General features: G+C 48.9%; 1 protein-coding gene across 6 annotated transcripts in view; it reads right to left on the bottom strand.

Moving 5' to 3' along the window:
* The window catches only part of MOCS1 (molybdenum cofactor synthesis 1), a 34488-nt gene that overhangs the window by 5063 nt on the left and 15589 nt on the right, over positions 1-13836 (bottom strand). For all 6 annotated transcript variants that reach the window (XM_055571486.1, XM_055571483.1, XM_055571484.1 and 3 more), the window contains 5 exons: positions 5787-5951; positions 3343-3404; positions 2947-3058; positions 2422-2534; positions 1831-1941 (listed from right to left, as the gene is read on the bottom strand). In XM_055571486.1, the coding sequence (XP_055427461.1) occupies positions 1831-1941; positions 2422-2534; positions 2947-3058; positions 3343-3404; positions 5787-5951 (563 nt within the window). The remainder of the gene's footprint in view (positions 1-1830; positions 1942-2421; positions 2535-2946; positions 3059-3342; positions 3405-5786; positions 5952-13836) is intronic.

Genomic DNA, 13836 nt, shown 5'->3' with positions numbered 1-13836 from the left:
AACTTGATTCAATGCTCTGCTGCTTCTGGGCTCAGCGGGGACGGGGCGGTCCCACAAAGCGAGATAGCTACTACCTCCCAGGAAGCCATATAAAGTCCCTACTAAGTGCCAGCTCTGTACATGGCGCTCTGGACACAGGCACCGAAGCATCTTTGACAAACTGAGATGGTCGGAGAGGATGTGAACGAGAGCTAAACGGAAGGCACAGCCGCCTCCTCGTGTGGGCTGGTGCCCTTCCTCGCTCCCCAGCAGCCCCGAAGCTCCACTCTCTGCCCTTCTCTGCAGCCAGGGGGGGCCCCTCCAGCTGCCTTCTGCCCAGGGGGTTGGCTGTTGGGAGGTCAGAAGGAGAGAGGAGGGAGAGGCCAGGCACTTCGGCAGTGGAGCTTCCGCCCACAGCCCCGGCCGGGCGGCCACTCCGCCGGGCTCCGGCTCTCCCAGGGCCCCAGGGACGCCATCTCCTCCAGGGCCCCTTCCTCCCAGGGGAGGGACAGCAGTTTGCTACGGCTCATCCAGTGCATCGACACCCCTTAACAGGCCCCCTGAACCCTGCACTATAAACAGCCTGTTCCCAACTTCCTGCTCAGAATCCTGGCTCCCCTTCCTGGGGCCGGGGCGCGGGCGGGAGGCTGGCTGACACAGCCATCATCTCTCATCTACAGCCCAGTCAGTCCTAGCCTCCAGCCCAGATAAGCCTTTGGTTTGTTTTTGGCTGAGCCACGGCACGCAGTATGTCGGAGTTTATGGGTCTGTCTGCACTTCTCTTCCACCCCCAATCCAGTTTCCCAACCAGGACTGAACCCTCAACCCTGCAGTAAAAGTGTGGCGTCCTAACCACTGGACCGCCAGGGAATCCAGCCCCTGACTTTATGACCGTCTGCTGCACAGCTCCATTCTGATGCCCAACTTGATGGTCTAAGCCCGCCCACCAGCACTCCCACCCCCAAGCAGGTTCCAGAGCCCACCAGACACCCGGGCACCCCTCTCTCCACCCTCACCTGCGTCTCCAAGTTCTTTCTCTCTTCCTTCCCACTTTCACCTCAACTCTTATGTTTGGAACATCACTAAATGGCATCTATTTTCAAATTCAAGCTGGGAGTGATTCTTCCTAAAATACGACGTCCACCTTGTAAAAAACCTCTGCACAGCACCCTGCCGTCAACAGAACAGTCTGCACCTTTGAAGGGAGCGCTCATGCCCTCCACGTGGTCTCCCCAGAGCTGACCGAAACCTGCCCTGGCCCAAATTAGGGTGAGCCTCAGATATGCCTCCTCCCCCGCACCTGGAGAGAGGCGTGTTCCGCGCTCATCTGACAAAGAATCACATGCTACCACCCTTAGCTCCTTGGTCTCAGAAGGAGCCTTTGTGCCCATAGGAAATGGGCCCGTCTGTGCCTCCCTTCCACCCGCTATGCCCAGCGCTGAACGCACAGCACAGCACAGCACGTGCTGATTAGATATGAGGAATGGATGTTGGTTTCAGGGACGAGCCCCTGGCCTGGTGGGAAGGGCAACCGGGGTAGGGGTTGGGGGCAAAAGGCACCCTGATCCCTGCCTGGCCCCCTACCTTCCATGGCACTGAGTCCCACAGAGCGGCTCCCGATCAAGCAGAAGCTACTTCAGGGACCTAAGCAATGACGGAACCAGGGAGACGGTTCCATGGGAGCCACAAGTTCACCCCCATCTGCTGCTCCCATGATCCCCCTAAACCTGACACTATTTCACCATCACTCCTGTGTACCCTGAGAGCCTCGCCTCCAATCAGGGGGCACGGCTGGAAAGAAACATACAGAGCGCAGAGGGGTGGGGGTCCCGTGGGGGAATAGACACTCACCTTGAGGTTCCCGTCAGCTGTGATTCTCAGCCGGTTGCAGGTCCCACAGAAATGCTCAGACATAGATGTGATGAAGCTGACCTGGCCTTGGAAACCGGGGATTTTAAAGGCCTGTGGGCGGGCGTGGAGGAGGAGATGCGGGTGGGCCAGCTCTCCCTCCATGACATCAGATCTGACACTATTCCCTCTCCGAGGGAGCCCTGCAGAAAGCAGCCTGCAAGGCCCTCAGACAACAGAAACCCTGAGCTCTCTGCCCGCGCCTGGCCTGCCCAAGATGAAGGCTCCTAAAGTTTCAGGGACCTGGGGGCAGCACGGCCAGAGACAGCCACGTGGAAGGGCCAGACAAGGTCCCCTCCACCACTTACTCCAATGTGCCCCACGACAAGTTCCTTAACCCACGTCAGGGCTTCCTCTCTGTCAGTGAAGCAGGGAGTCCACTATGATGGCCCTGGATCGCTTCCCGCTTAAAGAGCACTGTCCCGTATCCCTGACTCCGCCCCCAGCACAGCCCCTGCCGGCTCTCCTGTCCGAGGGTTCTACGGTGGTGGCATGATCCTCCTCCCAGCCCCAGCCCCTCCATCTGCCCCCAACCTTGGCTGTGCTGGATTCCTCCTCGGGCAGCTTCTCCAGCTCCGGCCACTGCTGCCGGAGGGTGTCCAGCATCTCCTTATAGCTGACCATCTTCTTAAAGTTCCACTTGTTGCCTGTGTTGGGGGTGGGAGCCACTGAGTTGCACGCTATGGGGATGCCGGGGCTTCAAGTTCACCCTCCCACAGCCCAGGAACCAGTTCTCTGCCTCTGGGTCAGGAGGGCATGAGGCTCAGCCTGAAATGGGGGATGGAACCACACCTACGCTCTCCATGAGAAGCCTCCGATCCCCACCATGGGCCTGGTGCCTGCCAGACCCCTCCCCACCATCCGTGGAGAAATTCCTACACACACAGTGGGGTCTGACGTCAGCAGCGTCCACAGGGGCGGCCAGACCTTGTCTGCCCACTCAGCCCTTCCCGGGGTCCTCAGCAGCCCGCCACTGTGCTCTCAGCCAGGCCCTGGTCAGGCTCCGCGGACAGGCCTTGGCCTCCTCTTCCCCCACCCACCCTGCCCTGTGGCACTGACCGTCAAAGGGCATGTACTCGATGAAGCGCACGTCCAGGGGGAGGCCCTCGGTCAAGGCCACAAAGTCCAGGAGTTCGTCCTCATTCAGGCCTCGCATCACCACGCAGTTTACCTTGTCGTGGGACGAGGGAACCGTGAGGGTCAGCCCTGTGGTGTTCTTTTTCCGGGGCGGAGGGCTGGTTCTGGCATCTCCCTAGGCTCTCCACCCAGAGTCCCATTCCTTGAGGCTCTCCTCCAGTTCTCCATGGGGTGGAAGATCCCAGGGGTCACTGGTTTTCTCCCCTCTCTTGTGGGGAGCAGGGGCAAGGTTGGAGTGGGCCAAAGGTAGTGGGGGCTACTCTGCAGCTGCTCTGGCCAGGGATGGAGGCTGTCTTGGAGGAGGCAGGAAGTCCTCACCTTCACGGGGCTGTAGCCCAGCTCGATGGCCTTGTGGATGCCCTCCATGACCTTGTGGAAGCCTGTGCGCAGGGAGAGAAGCAAGGGTCCAGGCACCGCCTCCCTCTTCCCCCGACCTCACACCCACAGTGAACTGCTAGGGCCATCAGGAGCCTCAGAGACCACCGAGTCCAGGGACCAGAGGGTAAATATTTTAGGCTCTGTAGGCCAAGAGGCAAAATTGAGGGTATGATGTAGACATGTATCATAAAGGCTTCATTAACTAAATTCAGAATATGATAATAATTGAGTATAACTTATAACACAGCTCTGCAAATAGAATGGAAGAGTGAAGTTCTTTTTGCAGGGACAATATTTTGCTTAATTGGGATTCATGGTGAATGTTCCTTATCATTAAATTCATGGCAAATGCTATCAGCAAAATCCATTCCTGACTCGCAGGCTGTAAAAAGCCAGGCACAGGGGCTGGACTTGGCTGGTGGGCTGCAGTGTGGGGACCCTGATCTAGGTGAACCCACTGATGGTCAAGAGGAAGAAACCGAGGTCCAGACAGACAGGCAGTACCCACTGGGCTGGGGGCAGGAGGGGGGGCTCGCACTCATCCTTCAGAATGCAGGTTCCCCAACTCCCTCACAGCGCTTCCTCCTCCCCAGTGCATCCATTCACCCACTCTTCACGTTCTCCTCAAGCACCTAGTAGGCCCAGACGCTGGGCCGGGCTGGTAAGCACGTCCCGTGCATGTGAGTCTCACCCATCTCTGTGGTTAATGCAGTGAATGCGGGCCCAGGCTGCCTTCTCCTCCTGTCCCAGCTCACTCACGCATCCAAGCATCTAGGTGCCTACAGACCCTCCCCTGCCCCCCAGCTGGCCTCCATGGCTTCCCCGTAGCATTTCTGGAGTAAGACGGCAATGCTCAGTCGCTCAGTCATGCCTGGCTCTTTTGCGACCCCATGGACTGCAGCTCACCAGGGTGCCCTGCACATGGGATTCTCTGGGCAAGAATACTGGGGTCAGTTCTCATGCCCTCCCCCAAGACAGCAGGAAGAGACGACAAAGCAAAGACTGGGCAGCATTTACACAATATGCTGTTGGAAAGATCTCTCTTCTGTAAAGCACTCTCCCTCCAAAAGGAGGCAGGGGACACAGAGGTGCAAGTGGGAGGGCAGATCTGACATTAGGATCTACTGTCTCCAATCTTCGTTCCAAGAAAGGAGTCAAGGAGGCAGGGAGTATGGGGAGTGTTTGTGGGTGGGCGATAGTGGGTAGGTGGGTGCAAATAAAGCTCCCAATTACACCTTCCACCTCACCCGCCTCAGAGACCCTGCAGGTTCAATTGACCTCCACGTCAGAGTAAGCTCCCTTGATTTGAACGCCCTATCCCTCAAGGCCCAGCAGGAATGCCTCCTCCTTGAAGTCCTCCCAGTATGCCCCTACTAGGAGAGACAGCCCTAGAGAGTTCTCTCGTCCCCTCTGAAGGCCTGAACTGACACCACACAGCCAGCAAAGGTGGTCCCCTGGCATCACACTCTCAGCCCTTCGTAGTCTATAAGGCAGAGCAGCGTCCTGTGTCTGTCCTTCCACTGCGCCCAGAGCGGCCCTTCACAGGAAGCGAAGACTGCCCCAGGCTTCCTCAGCACACTGCTGGGTATAAACAGGAAGTCACACACTGCTGGGGGGGTGGGGGGGGGGTGGCGGGGAGGCGGGAGGAGGAGGTGGGGCTAAGCTCCAGGCTGTTTCCAGAGAAGGGGAAGGAGAGCCGGATCTCCCCCCATCTCTCTGATCCTCCAGAGCAGTCTTGGTAGTGTACCGCCCCTTCCCAAATCAAAGGGCGTCCAACCCTCTACAGAACCTCCCACCCAACCCAGGGCTCATGAACAGCTGGTGCCAGTCCAGTGAGACCCAGAGCTCGGCCCCTCCCTGGTGGAGCCTAGCAGGAGGCGGCCGTGGATGTGCTGGCTGCAGGGGGTGAAGGAAGAGGCTTGCTACATCAGGAGGGGCCGAGAGAGCACCGCTGGGTGCTGGGGGACCCCCCACCTGGCAGCACTGGCCCTGTCCCTGGCATCTAGGATGATGGCTTCCACCCCCAGGCTGCCCCACACTTCCTCAGACCTCACTACAGGGTAAACAACTTGTCCCAGCGTCCCAGGGACTGTCTTGGTTTTAAAATGGAACGTCCTGTGTTCTGGGAACCCTCTCCGTGCTCGGCAGGGCAGAGGGAAGGCTGGTCACCACGGTTCATTAGCATCTGACCCCAAAATGTCCTCAAGGGGGTGGCCACAGAGAAAAGAGACATGTAGCAAGAGTGAGGAGGGAGGAATAAATGTCTAGGCTTTGCGAGAGCCCAGACACAGAGAGGGAGAGACCAGGCCCCTTGCACTCGCCACGGCTCCCCTGCTACGAGGGCCTGGGAGGGTCACCCTCCACCGTGAACTCCATCTGATCACCTTTCCTGCGGACGATGAACTCAAACTTGGCTGGTACCAGCGTGTCCAGGCTGATGTTGATGGTGCTGAGACCAGCTTTCTGAAGCTGAGGTAGCAGCCGGGCTAGGTTGATGCCGTTGGTGGTGATGCCGATGGTCCTCAGGCCTTCCAGCCGGTGGAGCTGGGCTGGAGAGACAACAGGGAGGGGTATCAGCCTGCTTGTTCTTAGTGAGGCTGGGAGAAGGGCTGAAAGGAGAAACTCTGTAAGATGGATAGAAAATGGGCTCTGTGTGGACTACTACTGACCAGGTTTAGCTTAACAAGAAACAAGAATAAAAACAATGATCTAAAAAAGCAACCAAAAGATCAAACACCAAGTGCTCCCTTTGCTAGAGTGCAGATGGGACCGGATGGATTAAGGAGACCAGAGCCCAAAGAGCACAGAGGAGGAGGTTCTGTACAAAGTGGGAGGGAAGCTAGCCTGCAGCTGAGGCACCTAGACAAGGAGCAGAAGCGGGGGCCCTGTGCGTGGCAGGGAGGCTGCCTTCTAGGGAACTGTATACGGATGCACTGGGTGCTGGTCACCCTACCATCCCCACCAGCAGGGTATGGCAACAACTTTTACCCCAAGGCTGCAGCACTTGAGCCAGCTGAAGGGTGTGGGGGCAACCCTGAGTAGCCGCAGATAGCCAGAAGACACTGAAAGCTACGGCACACGGAAGAAAGAGACTGAAGACCACACAAATAAACGGAAAGATGTTCTCTGTTCGGGGGTTAAAGAATTGACGTCACTAAAATGCACCATCCTAACCCAAAGCAATCTCCAGCTTCAATGCAATCTCTATCAAAATTCCAGTGGCATTTTTCACAGAAAGAGAGCAAACAATCTTAAAATATGTATGGCACCACAGAAGAATCTCAACAGTCAAAGCAATTTTGAGAAAAGAGAACAAGCCTTGAAGCATCACACTGATTTCAAACTATATTACAAAGCTGTAACAATCAAAATGGTATAATATTGGCATAAAAAAAAAGACCCGTGAGGGATTCCCTTGGTGGTCCAGTGGCTAAGACTCCACACTCCCAATGAAGGGGACCTGGGTTCAATCCCAGGCCGGGGAACTAGATCCCACATACCGCAACTAAAGATTCCGCGTGCTGCAACTAAGACCCAGAGCAGCCAAATAAATAAACAAAGCTACATGGATCAATGGAACAGAACAGAGTCCAGAGAGAAACCCATGCATGTGTGGTCAACTAATTTACAACAAGGATGCCAGAAATACACAATGAGGAAAGGACAGGGAAAACTATATAGCCAAGTGCAGAGGAATGAAACTGGACCACCCTATTATGCCATACACAAAAATCAAACTCAGTTCAAAATGGATTAAATCTTGATGAGAAACCATAGGACTCCTAAGAGGAGACAGGCAGTGAGTCCAAGGGGCTTACTTTGACACTGATCTTGGTGATGACTTTTTTGGATTAGACATCAAAAGCAAAGGCAACAGAAACAGAAATAAGTAAGTGGGACTACATCAAAGGAACATGCCTGCACACAGCAAAGGGAATGGTGGACTTAAGTCTGCCTACTGAACTGCAGAGGATATCTGCAAATGATACATATGATGAAGGGTTAACATCCAAAATATACAAAGGACTCATACACCTCAGCATCAAAAAAACAAAAACAGCCACCTGATTAAAAAATGGGCAGAGGATCTGAATAGACATTTTTTCCCAAAGAAGGTCTACAAATGGCCAACAGATTCATGAAAAGGTGCTCAATGTTAATAATCATCAAGGAAATACAAATCAAAGTCACAATGATACCACTTCACGTTTGTTAGAATGGCTATGATCAAGAAGACAAGAAATAACAAGTGTTGGCAAGGATGCGGCGAAAAGGGCACCCCTGTGCATTGCTGGTAGGAATGTAAACTGGTGCAGCCCCTATGGAAACAGTGCAAAGATTCTTTAAAAATGTAAAAATAGATCTACCCTAGGATCAGCAATTTCACTTCTGGGTATTTATCCAAAGAAAGTGAAAACATCACCTTGAAAAGATATATGCACCCTATGTTCACTGTAGCATTATTTATAATAACCCAGACTTGTCCATTCATGGGTAAATGGATAATTAAAATGTGGTATACACACACAGAATGGAATATCATTCAGCCATAAAAAGAAGGAAATCTGGCCATTTGTAACAACATGGATGGATCCTGAGAGCATCATGTTAAATGAAAATAAGTCAGACAGAGAAGACAAATACCACATAATCTCACTTAAACATGGAATCTAAATAAAACCAAAAAACTAAAAAAAAACCCCAATAATCATGGATGTGAACAATATTCATCGACAAATATGTATTGATCAACGAGCAATACATAACAAAGGGAAGTAGGAAAGCATCCAGACGGTCAAAAACAGACAACTGGTAAATTATGCTTTGTCTAGATGATGGAATATCACGCAACTAAAAATGACTCTGTAGCAAAATATGTCAGGATGTTGGGAAATACACAAAGTCCAGAGGGGAGGTTAAAAATTAGGGTGAGAAGTGAAAAAGACAGGCGGGTTGCCAAACCAAAATGTTGACAGCAGTTTCAGTTGGGCAGCAGTGATATTATTTTTGCTTATCTGAAATAAACAGGTATTACTTTTGCAATAAGAAAATGAAAGTGTAAAAATAAATGTTGTTGTTTTAAAAACAAAGAGAAGACCTTTACTCTGGGGACTCTGCCAATGTGAAAAAATTAGTAGTAGTTCTTGGCTCCCTTCAACAAATCAACCCTGAAGAAACACAGAAATCTAGGAACTTAAAAAAAAAAAAAGACAATCTTGAGAAACTCACAGGATGATGGACAGTCCCTTTTGAGCTGGTATGGGGAAGGGAGTGTGGAGCTGAAGGGGACTGGCGAAGGAAAGCAGTTAAGAGAAAGCCAGCGGGGGTGGGTGGTGGGCGGATAAGCTTTCTTGCTGCCCTTATGCACTGATGCCTCAGTATGATAACTGCTTGTCCCCTTACTGAACAATCTGGTGATAGAAGCACCAGAGAACCAGCTCAGGAATTCACTAGAGGTCAGGTGTGGGGGGGTGGGGGCGGGAAGCTGTCAATGTCCTGCTGGGAGTTGAAGACCACAGTGGGGGACTGTCTGGCCTCAGGCATCCATTCCTCCACTTCCCTCCTCCAGCGCCCACTGAGGGTCATTGCTTCCTTCCAACCTGCTTCTCCCCGAGGGCAGAAGGCCTGCTGGACCTCCATATTACATCACTCCAGGATTACATCACTCCAGGAGATGCCGTTCTCATCATGCTCTAGGTGGAGAGCATCTCCTAGAATTTCACAGTACACAACCTACAGTCTGACGTTAGCATCCTTAGTTAGGAAGGGCCTCAGGGCCTCAGTTAGGGCCAGCGTCAGGGCATTAGTTAGAGCCATAGTCAGGACACTAGTTAGGGCCAGCCTCAGGGCCTTAGTTAGGGACAGTATTTGGGCCTCTGTTGGAGATATCTTAAGGGCCCTAGTAAGAGGCAGGTTGTTAGTTAGGGCAGCATCAGGGGCTTAGTTAGGGACAGGATTAGAGGGATAGTGAGGGGCATTTGAGGCTCTTAGGGACATTGTCAGGGCCTTTTTTGGGGCAAGCATCAAGGATATAGTTATGACCAGTGACAGGGAGTGAGTTAGGACAGCATCAGTGTCTTTAAAAAAGAGTCAGGCCACTATCATAGGCAGTGTCAGTGACCTGAGTAGAGACAATATCAAGACCTTACTTAGTGAGAATGCCAGAGACTTATTTGGGGTTAGGGTTTAGGGTTAGGCTGGTCCCTGGTGAGGAAGATTATAGACATGAGTGAATAGCTGTGATATTCTGGCAACTTGAGCTCTCTGGGCCTATCAAAGACTACGATCTGGCCTTGAACCTTTTCCCGTTAAGTAGTGTCATACAGAATAGCTCATATCCTCAGGGCAGGAAGTTTACTGGCTAAACTAAGGAGGCCCTTGAGAAGTACATCTAGTGCCTCCCCGAACAAAAACAAACCAAAAAACCTCAACCCTCCACTCATATCAATAGAAAAAAAAAAAAAAAAAACGATCAAACAGACCAAGACTGTAAGAGAAATATAAATACAACAAAACAAATAACAGAGGATATTAACAAAATGAAACAAAATTTTTCATGGTAAAAGGGAACAAGGGAAAGCAGTAGCTAAAAACATTATTGTGAAATAAATAACACAAAAAGATAAATGGTAACATCCACACAGGAGAAATCGATGAGCTGGAGGGTAAGACTAAAGGGCTCTTCTAGCAAAAAGAAGAGAACAAGACACCAAAATATAATTTAAGAACAGTGGAGGATCTAAGTAGATGGGTCACATCCAAATAGAGGTCCAAGAAAAAAAAAATTAAACTTGGGAGAAGGAAGGAATAGAATAATGGAAAAAAAATTTCCCTATATCAGGAAAATTTCATTGAATGCCAACAGGATAGATGAGGAAAAGCTTATCCTAGACATTTTAGGTAAAATTTAAGGAAATTAGACAACAAAGGCAACACTCGATCCAGAGAAGAAGAGCATATCACCAACAGCAAAAACCAGACTGACGTAAGACTTTTCCCAATAGCCAGACTGATTAAGGAGACAATGCAGTGACATTCTTAACATAATGAAGGAACGAACCTTGAACACAAAATTGTATATGCATTCAAATAATATTATAAAATTACTACTTTAATACTATAAAACGGTGGTGTTGGAGAAAACTCCTCAGAGTCCCTTGGTCTACAAGGAGATCCAACCAGTCCATCCTAAAGCAAATCAGTCCTGAACATTCATTGGAAGGACTGACGTTGAAGCTGAAACTCCAATACTTTGGGCCACCTGATGTGAAGAACTAACTCATTTGAAAAGACCCTGATGCTGGGAAAGACTGAAGGTGGGAGGAGAAGGGGACAACAGAGGATGAGATGGTTGGATGGCATCACCGACTCAATGGACACAAGTTTGAGTAAACTCTGGGAGTTGGTGATGGACAGGGAGGGAGGCCCGGCGTGCTGCAGTCCGTGAGGTCACAAAGAGTCAGACACGACTGAGTGACTGACCTGACCTGAACTGCTTTAAAACATTATAAACACTGCCTGGCACATCAGATTTAACTAGATTCACCGTCAAGATTGCAGTCACCATTAGAAACCACCACAAAAACATTCATATAGGAGAGAAACAAATCCAAGAGATACTGCAAGAAATGTGCATTTACACAGGATCAAATATCTTGGTAAAGTTATCTTAAAAAGAAAGAGAGGGTGCTTACAAGAGATACAGAGGGGCAGACTGTTCGTAATAACCTGAAAGTAAAATTCTAGAAAACACCAACAATAACAGTGGGGAAGGTTGAAAAAAAAAATCAAAGGCCTAAGAGTGTGCTAAAGCTTTTGCCTTGTTTGGAAGAAAAGTGGGGGATCATTTATTTAAAAGCCAAAAAGGAGGGAAAAACACAAAAAAGTACAACAGATTTTTAAAAACTGTTGAAATGAATCCAACTATCTCAATAATTACAACAAAGGCAACCAGAATAAACTTGCCAGTTAAAAGTCAAAGCTTGTCAAATTGGATCAAAGTAATAGCTGTGTGCTATTGTGAGAGACATACCGAAAGAATAAGAACACACAGCAGTTAAAAATGAGTAGATGAAAACAGATAAAATAATCTTATGAAAGCTAAAAGCAAGCTGATATAGCTTTAGTAAAATCAAATACAGAAACCTTAAGACCAAAAATATCATTATGGAGACAGACCTACTACTTAGTGATAAAAGATCCAATTTATGAAGAAGACATAACAATTCTAACCACATATGAACCTAATAAAATCACCTCAACTATAGATAAAATAAAAAGCAATAGGACCTCTGAGAGAAACCAACAAATCCACCCACTTATTTATTGTTGGCAGGCCAAGCAGATGGAAAGTCAGCAGAGACTAACATAACCAAAGGTTTAGGCAAGAAAATTAACCAGCTGGGTCCAATAAACAAATATAGATTTTTTTCATGTAATAATTAAAGGATAAGCTGCTCAAGAATTAAAAAAAATTATAAAAATGGCCAATATACTAGGTCATAAAGCAATCCTCAATAAATTTGAAAGGATAAGTTTCATACAGATAAGATTCTCTGGCCATATAAATTACACTTTAATAAAACTATGAATTAAAGTCCTCATCTCTTGTATCTCCTGCATTAACAGGCAGGTTTTTGTTTTTGTTTTTTTTTTACCACTAGTGCCAACTGGGAAGCTGCTGCTGCTGCTAAGTCGCTTCAGTCATGTCCAACTCTGTGTGACCCCATAGACGGCAGCCCATCAGGCTCCCCCGTCCCTGGGATTCTCCAGGCAAGAACACTGGAGTGGGTTGCCATTTCCTTCTCCAATGCATGAAAGTGAAAAGTGAAAGTGAAGTCGCTCAGTTGTGTCCAACTCTTAGCGACCCCATGGACTGCAGCCTACCAGGCTCCTCTGCCCATGGGATTTTCCAGGCAAGAGTCCTGGAGTGGGGTGCCACTGCCTTCTCCGACAGGGAAGCTGACTTCCCTACAAACAGTGCTGAACTTCCTCAGAAAATTAAAAACAGAATTACCACATGACCCAGCAATTCCACTTCTGGGTATACGCCCAAAAGAATTCAAAGTAGAGTCTCAAACAGATATCTGTACATCCATAATCACAGCAGCATTATTCACAATAGCTAAAACATGGAAGCAACCCAAGTTGATCAATGAATGAATTACCAAAATGTAGCACATTCATCCAATGGAATATTATTTAACCTTAAAAAGAAAGGAAATTCTTCAATATGCTACAACATGAATGAATCTTGAGGACCTTTGCTAAATGAAATAAGCCAATCTCACACACACACACACACAAAATCCAAATACTACAGGATTTCACTTCTATGAGGTTCTTATTCAGTTTCCCAGTCATGTCCGACTCTGTGACCCCACAGACTGCAGCATGCCAGGCCTCCCTGTCTCCCACCATCTTCCAAAGTTTACCCAAGTTCATGCCCATTGCATCAGTGATGCCATCCAGCCATCTCATCCTCTGACACCCTCCTTCTCCTTCTGCCCTCAATCTTTCCCAGCATCAGGGACTTTCCCAAAGAGTTGTCTGTCTGCATCAGATAACGAAAATACTGGAGCTTCAGGTTCAGCATCAGTCCTTCCAGTGAATATTCAGAGTTGTCTCCTTTAAGATTGGCTGGTTTGATCTCCTTGCTGTCCAAGGGACTTTCAGGAGTCTTCTCCAGCACCACAGTTTGAGGCATCAATTCTTCGGCTTTTTGCCTTCTTTACGGTCCAGCTCTCACAACCGTACGTGACCACTGGGAAGACCACAGCTTGACTATATGGACCTTTGGCGGCAGAATAACGTCTCTGCCTTTCAATACACTGTCTAGGTTTGTCATAGCTTTCCTGCGATGGGTCTTAGAGCAGCCCACACCATAAAGACAGAAAGTATAATGGTGGTTGCCAGGGGCTGGGGAAGAAGAGAATGGGGAGTCACTGTTTAATAGGAGTAGAATTTCCGATGTACAAGAGAATAGGAAGAGATGGTGGTGATGGCTGCATAATAATGTGAATGTGCTTACTACCGCTGAGCTGTACCTTTAAGTAAGATGGTAAATTTTCTGTTATGTGTATTTAAACACAATAAAAAAAGGGGGGGGCGACATCCCAACAGAATTTTCCAGGGAACATGGTAATCAGATTCTAAAATTCTCATGGACAAAGCTTGGTATAGCTAGCTAAAGCACTGTTGAAGATTAAAACGCATTCCCCTTATCAGATAACGGACTTATGAAGCCATAGAGATTAAGACTGTGTGATACTGGTGTACAGATAGACAAACTAAATAGAATAAAATGAACTCAAAACAGACCAACGCACACATAGCTGATTTATGGAGGAAGTAGGAATTATTCAATAGACAGAACTAGAAAAAGTGACTATTCATGTGAAAAAGAATGAAACTGGATTCCCCGAAGTTACCCCC

Source organism: Bubalus kerabau, chromosome 3 (assembly GCF_029407905.1).
Source record: "Bubalus kerabau isolate K-KA32 ecotype Philippines breed swamp buffalo chromosome 3, PCC_UOA_SB_1v2, whole genome shotgun sequence".
In the NCBI taxonomy this organism is placed as follows: Eukaryota; Metazoa; Chordata; class Mammalia; order Artiodactyla; family Bovidae; genus Bubalus; species Bubalus kerabau.
The sequence above is the reverse complement of the archived record's forward strand: the minus strand, read 5'-3'. Positions and strand labels throughout refer to the sequence as shown.